At 36.2% G+C, this 8,473-nt stretch overlaps 1 protein-coding gene across 1 annotated transcript; it reads left to right on the forward strand.

Annotated features, from left to right (window-relative positions):
• Positions 1–4,799: 4,799 nt before the first annotated feature.
• LOC112017273 (heat shock cognate 70 kDa protein 2) lies at positions 4,800–7,999 on the forward strand. Its single transcript, XM_024049740.2, has 2 exons — positions 4,800–5,148; positions 6,014–7,999. The coding sequence occupies exons 1-2, from the start codon at positions 4,935–4,937 to the stop codon at positions 7,738–7,740; spliced, it is 1,941 nt and encodes a 646-aa protein (XP_023905508.1). The 5' UTR covers positions 4,800–4,934; the 3' UTR covers positions 7,741–7,999.
• The last annotated feature ends 474 nt before the right edge of the window (positions 8,000–8,473 follow it).

Below are 8,473 nucleotides of genomic sequence, written 5' to 3' on the forward strand. Positions count from 1 at the left end.
AATCAAGTTGGACACAAGTATCTTCTGGGTTTTCCCAAAAGTCCAGTCTTTTCTCTGCTATAAGTACTTCAATTTCGGGCAGCCCGTTGAAAGAGAAAAAACCAGCTGTGGTGGTGGATTCTGGTGTGTTTCCTACAGGGCCTCCAGTGTCAGTAAGAGCACAAAAGCTTCTAAAATTTATAGATATGTCACAGTTATGTAGAGGTCCACAGGATAGTCCTGGGCATTGGTTAGTCACTGGAGCAAGGCTTGAATTGGAGAAGGGTAAGATATGTTTACATGTTAAGTTCTCATTATTGAACATTTGTTCCTGAAAAAAAAAGATATAATCAAAATTAAGAGGGAAAACACATCCAAGTTTACACTCAATTTTACAATATGCTAAAATAGTCGATTGTTAGTGGGAGATAATAAGTGATAGATCCATATAAATAGTAAAAATTAGTGGACAAATAATTTTAACTTCTCACAATTGACATTTTCAACATGTGAAATTGAATGTAAAATTGGGTGTATCCTAGATTTATTGGGACAAAAGTTTATGTGGGAATGCGATGAGGAGCCTTATTACAACAACTGTAATGTGATGTGAGTAGGAAAGTGGAACACTATACCCTTAATGTCCTCATCAAAAAGAAATGCAAGTAATGTCACATGTACAAAAGTACAAGGTACATGCTTTCTTAATGTAGAGGCCCCGGTGGTTGTCACAGCCATTGCAGACTAATCTTGTATAGAATTTCGACAGTCTTCGGGCAAATTGTGTACACATTTAATTATGTGAAATACTGACAATCGTTAGTGTGCATTCTTATTTTTTGGTTCTTTTTTCGTTCAATACGTTTTTGATCCCTGTAATTTCACCAATATTATATAAAGATTTTGCATTTGTGATTTTTCTTGTGTTCAAAATTTTTATTATCGTCCAATTAATAATGGACAATAATAGTTTCATTAACAGCAAACAATGAATAATGATGTATTCGCCAAAATCGTTGTAACTCAATTCAAATCTTTTGGTGTTTTGAGTGGAAAAATTTAAGGTTTAAATTCCCAACTTCCTTAACTATCAAATTATCAACAAAAAAAAAAAAAAAGGTAAAAAGAAAATAATAGTGTATTTAGCTCCAATCTTTGTCAAAACTCATTTAGCGAAGTAGTGTGTAAGCTTGTAAGCCCACATAAGGTTACTGAACTAATTCTGTTAACATTTATAACGACTCAGAGAAAAACATTAACCACATCTATGTTATATTTCAAAAAGACTAGTCTAGTTACAATAAAGGCTCTTGAACTTGCATTGCATCTTACGGGAAAGTAAAATTGAGTTTGGGGGCTGATCACCGCCTTGACTTGGTTCTCAGCAAAGGTATGTTTTGGATTGAAGATTGAAATAAAAACACAAGTCAAGAGATAATGAGTAACCTGATTAATGGAAAGCCAAAATGATTCTTTTCTGGGAGTGAGGTTATTTATTTATTTATAGAACAAGTGTCACTTTTTGCATAAAATTTCTCTCCCACAGAAAAGATCTCTTTAGATAATTTCTATATTATTCAATGTGATTTTTATAGGGATGGAGAGCCTCCTCTGTTATAGGTCCATGAATGTCATTTAAGTAATCTCTAATGATGATCATCATGTCTCGTCAACATACAGAAGGAGAAGAATAGTGCCCCTGTTTGTGCAACGAATGACATGGGCAAACCCATATATATATATATATATATATAGGAATTAAAGGTATACCCAAGGAAAGAAACTGTGGATGCAGAAAATAACTTCCCACAGATTATGATCAAGTAGGCATATCATCTCGATAATTTAATAAAATAAATAATAAGCATTTGATCTTGATCAAACGTGCACGCTGTGTGTCTAAACTCTCTCATGTTCATAAATTTTTCTCAAATATTTTATTTATTGTTGTTGTGTTATTTTATATAACCGACAAAGAGTTTTTGTAAAGCGGTAGAGTCTTAAAACATAAACTGTATAAAAAAATAAAAATGAAGGAGATGCATGGTAGCAAGTTTGAGACACTTTTGAGAATGCATTACCCGCAAGCTACATCTATATAGTACCCTAAAAGGTTTGGTCACAATTAATTAGTTCATTATAATCAATGTTATGAATATCGTTTCAGTGAGCATTTCAGTTTGTCTATTGGAATGAAATATTTCGGTATCGATCTATTTTAGCATACTGTTTTATATTGTTTTGGAATTACCCACTAATATATATATTATTACAATTATTTTTTATTTTGACATTAACTAATGAGCTCAATAGTACATATTATTACAATTATTTTGACATTAACTAATGAACTCAATAGAGAGGTTTGAAAAGAAATCTTAATCAACTTATCCAAGTAATTAGATGGTTTAAAAAAAAAAAAATTAGAATAGTTGGTGTGGGGCCCGTGGGCCTGACAGCCACAGCCCATCGCATAGTAGGCCCAAGGCTAGTGCCGAGGAAGACAGACCAGCCAAGGCTAAGTTGGGGAAAACCTCTTTTTTGACCCACGCCGAGGACCTCTTCGTCCTCGGCATACTAAGGATAATTTTCGGGAGGGGACAAGCCCAGAGCAAGCTGTCACATTCATACTTAATGTATTCACCTAACCCCTCTGACCGCATTAATGGGGATATAACCCCTTAGCAGGGTAACGTTGATCAGAGTGAACCACTTGAGTACTGATAAGGCCTCTGATGGGATGGACGGCCAGAAGAGAGGCGAATGGATGATCAACAGATGGAAGAAGGAGATAGGAAGATGAAGACTATATAAGAAAAGCAAGTAAAGTAAAAAAGGGGGGGGGGGGAAAGAGAAGAAGAGGGGCTCCTCGGCCATGGGCCGAGGAGCATCCCCCCAGTTGTAGAGAAACTCTAAGTATTTTCTTTTATAAAAAAGAGTTCATGCTTGATGAACGACGGGCAGCGCCTAAACCTTTAACCCACTCTCTATAAATTTATTGTTTGGGCTTGTTGGGCTGAAAACCCATTNTATGAGTGATGGAGAAAAAATGATGAGTTCATATGAAAGTGACTTGAAACCAGTCACAGTCCTAATCAACTTAGAAATAGAAAAAAAAAAAAAATATATATATATATATATATGCATTCTTTTAATAAAAATATTTAATACATTTTTATATGTGTTTTCTACAAAATCTTTGATATTAAAAATATAGTTATTTGGGGCTATACCTCGGTACCAATCTACATACAAACAAAACTAAGTAGATTTTGTTTGATGTATATTTATGTGAAAATATTTAATTGTATTCAAATATTTCTTAATTGTTTTTTAAAATTTTGTAAGCTTTTTTTGGGAAAAAAATAATGCTGAGGTGTGGAGTTAAAAATAATAATTAAAATGTAAATAAATAAATAAAAAGGATAAAATATAAGAATTATTCTTGAGATTGGGGCTAATATCATAAACTATTAAGACTTTTCAAAAATATTAAATTTGCTTTCTAAACATAAATGACACACGATGCACGCCTGTTACATTGTAATTGGAATAATAATGTTGCAGGTCCTATTGGAATAGAAGCTCTTGGAGCTAATAGTGCCTAAAATTATTCCAAACACCGCGTCAAAACTCTACAAATATAAATTGAGTAAATTTAGAGTCTGTTTGAATACCACTTATTTTACTGGAAACTGAAAACACAATAACAAATAATTTTAAAACTAGACTAAATAGTGCACACATAGGTTCCAACAAGGATGGACAAACTATTACACAAATAAATGTTAAGACGTGCACAGTGCACAGTAGCTGAAATGTGGTATGAATACCACAAAAAGCACACATGGGTCCTAGCAAGGATGGACAAACTGCGTGAATGGCTGAAACGTGCATGCCGTGGGTCCCACTATTCAAACGCCAAACACAAAACGTGCAAAACGTTATATCCAAACGCACACTTATACTTATCTCTGAGAGAGAGAGAGAGAGAGAGATTGTTTTCCTTGAACATCCCTTGAAAGTTCCTTACTATTCTAACCACTTTTTTGGATTGCACAAGTTTCATTGGAATTTTATTATGGCAATCACAAATGCAAAAGAGTGTTTGAATAATTAATGATAGATAAATAACCATCAAAGATGGATAGAAAAGAAAGTATCACAAGAAATTTTAAACCATGTTATGCAACGTTTGTCATTGCTCTGCAAAGGAGTGTTTAGGTAATCAATGATCGATAAATAATAACTCTCTCTCTATATATATATATATAATAAAAAAAATAAAAAAGAGCAAGTATAATTTGAATCCATATATATGTGTAATTGTAATTTTTTTTTAATTATACCGTGCATATGCACAAATTATGCACTAGTAAGAGATAAATGATGAAGCAACAAGAGAATTTTTAATAGTGTCAAGTAACATTAAAAAAAAAATGTTGAAAGTTAGATAGAGTAGATCAGACAATTTTGAACTCTATTGTCTGATGTCTAGAGGGTAAATCAGACAATTTCCAACGGTAATAATTTATGTATATTACTTATTACCCAAAGAATAAAAAAATTCAAAAAAATGTTAATGATTTAATTTTGGTCGGTGATTGGAAGGAACTAGAAAGTGGGAACCGTATGAAGAGGGGGGAATTGACTCGGAAGCACACAACTCAAGTCAATAAAGCACTGAGCGGCGAAGGAAGGCACCTCATCTAGACAAATCTGAAACCGTTGGTTCCCACACGAAAATCGGACGGCTCCAATACTACAGCGCGATAGAACATTCTCGAATTCTTAACCCTTTTACACTATATAAACAGAGCTCCACCAAGCTTTTTATTACTTTCAAACCCTAGCTCTTTTTACTACTATTTATTTTTAGCTCTAACTCAGATCTCTCTTTTTAGTTTTCTACTAAATTCTTCTTCGTCGTCGACACAACCAATAGGAAGATCATAATGGCCGGAAAAGGAGAAGGACCGGCGATCGGAATCGATCTCGGAACCACGTACTCCTGCGTCGGAGTGTGGCAACACGACCGTGTTGAGATCATAGCTAACGATCAGGGTAACAGAACGACGCCGTCTTACGTCGCTTTTACCGATACGGAGCGTTTGATCGGTGATGCGGCTAAGAACCAGGTCGCCATGAACCCTACCAACACCGTCTTCGGTAAGATCTCTGAGTTCACTGCTTCATGTATAGATCTGAAAATAGCATCTTTTTGACTTGGCTTGACTTGTTGTTTTATGTGAATATGTATCTTTGTTGATTATAGCTGAAGCTTGTGGATCTATCTAGCTTTGTTTTGAGCTCTCCGATCTACTATTCTGTGTTGTTTGTTTTTACTTGTGTTTTAGATCTGAGTTTTTGTTGTTGCTGATGATATGCTATTTGCAAGTTCGGTATGATAGTTTTGATGTTCATCTTTGGAGTTAGATTTAATGTTTTTTGTGATTCTGTTAATGAAACACGTATTTACTTATGATTAAAGTAGTTGCTTAAGTAAACAAAGTAATTGAGAGTCTGTAAATAATTGTTAATTCAAATACGTAGTCTTAGATTCAAGAGAAATCATGGTTTATGTCCTGTGTTAATACTGTTTATTGAATCGAAGGTTAATGTTAGTTTTATTTAAGATGTAATTGTTTTCTAAAAAGAAAATACTAAAACTGTTACAAATTGCTGATCAGTGACACATTAGTTTGTAAGCTTATTGTCCATGAACTTCAATTATTGGAGAGTTGTATTATAATCAATTATATGGAATCTAAATTTAGCTGAAATAATCTGAAATTTGTAAAATAATAAGCTTCTTGATACCTGTTAAATTATTTACTGTTTACAATGTTATGGGTTTTATTATTGGCGATGCATGCTGGATGGCTATATATGTGAAATAATCAATTTTGATTCGTTGAAATTTGGGTCTTTTTTGTTTGTTTGTTTGTTATAATCAATGTTTTGTTCTTTTTTGTTTGTTTGTTTGTTTGTTATAATCAATGTTTTGTTCTTATATTGTATCTATCCTTTGCAGATGCCAAGAGGTTGATTGGACGGAGATTTAGTGATGCCTCAGTTCAGAGTGATATTAAATTGTGGCCGTTCAAGGTCTTTAATGGACCTGGCGAGAAACCCATGATTTGTGTCAACTACAAGGGTGAGGAGAAGCAATTTGCTGCTGAAGAAATCTCATCCATGGTTCTAATGAAGATGCGTGAGATTGCTGAGGCTTACCTAGGTTTCCAAATCAAGAATGCAGTGGTCACTGTTCCAGCATACTTCAATGACTCTCAGCGTCAGGCTACCAAGGATGCCGGTGTCATTGCTGGTCTTAATGTCATGCGTATCATTAACGAGCCCACTGCTGCGGCCATTGCTTATGGTCTTGATAAGAAGGCAACAAGTGTCGGCGAGAAGAATGTTTTGATTTTTGATCTTGGTGGCGGTACCTTTGATGTGTCTCTTCTTACTATTGAAGAGGGTATCTTTGAAGTGAAAGCCACTGCTGGTGACACCCATCTTGGTGGTGAAGATTTTGATAACAGAATGGTGAACCATTTTGTCCAGGAGTTTAAGAGGAAGAACAAGAAGGATATCAGTGGCAACCCAAGAGCTCTTAGGAGATTGAGAACAGCATGTGAGAGGGCAAAGAGAACTCTCTCATCCACTGCCCAGACTACCATTGAAATTGATTCTTTGTATGAAGGAATTGATTTCTACTCAACCATTACTCGTGCCAGATTTGAGGAGCTTAACATGGATCTCTTCAGGAAGTGTATGGAACCTGTTGAGAAGTGTTTGAGAGATGCCAAGATGGACAAGAGCACAATCCACGATGCTGTCCTTGTAGGTGGTTCAACTAGAATTCCCAAGGTCCAGCAGCTTTTACAAGACTTCTTTAACGGGAAGGAGCTCTGCAAGAGCATCAACCCTGATGAGGCCGTTGCTTATGGTGCTGCAGTCCAGGCAGCTATTTTGAGCGGTGAGGGCAATGAGAAGGTGCAGGATCTTCTGCTCTTGGATGTTACCCCTCTTTCCCTTGGTTTGGAAACTGCCGGTGGTGTCATGACTGTGTTGATTCCCAGGAACACTACCATCCCAACAAAGAAGGAACAGGTGTTCTCTACCTATTCCGATAACCAGCCTGGTGTGTTGATCCAGGTCTATGAGGGTGAAAGAACGAGGACCAGGGACAACAACTTGCTTGGTAAATTTGAGCTTTCAGGAATCCCTCCTGCTCCCAGGGGTGTTCCTCAAATCACAGTGTGCTTTGACATTGATGCTAACGGTATCTTGAATGTGTCTGCTGAGGACAAGACAACCGGTCAAAAGAACAAGATCACCATTACCAACGACAAGGGTAGACTCTCAAAGGATGAAATTGAGAAGATGGTTCAAGAGGCAGAGAAATACAAGTCTGAGGATGAAGAGCACAAAAAGAAGGTCGAGACCAAGAATGCTTTGGAGAATTATGCATACAACATGAGGAACACAGTTAAGGATGAGAAGATTGGTGCCAAGCTTCCACCAGCTGATAAGAAGAAGATCGAGGATGCCATTGAGCAGGCGATCCAATGGTTGGACAGCAACCAGCTTGCAGAGGCCGATGAGTTTGAAGACAAGATGAAGGAGTTGGAGAGTATCTGCAACCCAATCATCGCCAAGATGTACCAGGGTGCTGGTGGTGAAATGCCTGGAGCTGATGACGATGTACCTGCTGGAGGAAGTGGTGCTGGCCCCAAGATTGAGGAAGTCGACTAAATTTCTGAGCTGCGTTCCCTATATAGTATCATAGGCGGTTATTTTTAATTTCAAGCTGTTTGTTTATCTTTATTTTTGACTCTCAATTGGGGCTTTGAAGTTATCAGTAATTTTGTTCAAGGCCATCTTATATGTCCCATGCTTCCGTTACTTTCGGTTGCTGATTATTGTGGCATTGATGCCTGGAACTATTTTATTGCCAGGCCTTTCCTATATTTTAAAATTAAGTGTTTACATTTAGACACATGTTCTGCTTAAACTATTCTGTTTGTGTTTATTTTTTTAAAGTTTTTAAGAGTCATGATTAACTGATGAGATGTTTTTCGCTTCTGCATCATCAGTTGCAAGCTGAAACCCACCAAAAGTATTTCGAACTAATCTACATTTTCAGTGTTGCTGTATTCATTCATAATTGAGGAAGTGGGCGGAGGCTCGGGACAATATTGATCTGCTTCCAAAAGTTGTTTACTTCAACAAGTAACGCATTAAGTTTTTAGCTGGATCTCAATTAAGATTGGTGAGAGTGATTATGCCTAGGTTAGGAACAAGATATCTGGCTTTTGTTCCTTAAGTTTGATGTCTGCGAGTTTCAGTGACACAAACTAGGATCGAGATAACCACTATGCCAAGATTGCATGATGAAATACCATGCCTAACAAGATTAAACTCGAACCGAATTTTTAATTTTTTGCCTCTTTTTAAATCACGTGGTAGCCTTTATTTATTCTTTCAA

Source organism: Quercus suber, unplaced genomic scaffold (genome assembly GCF_002906115.3).
Source record: "Quercus suber isolate HL8 unplaced genomic scaffold, Cork oak 2.0 scaffold_444, whole genome shotgun sequence".
NCBI lineage: Eukaryota > Viridiplantae > Streptophyta > Magnoliopsida > Fagales > Fagaceae > Quercus > Quercus suber.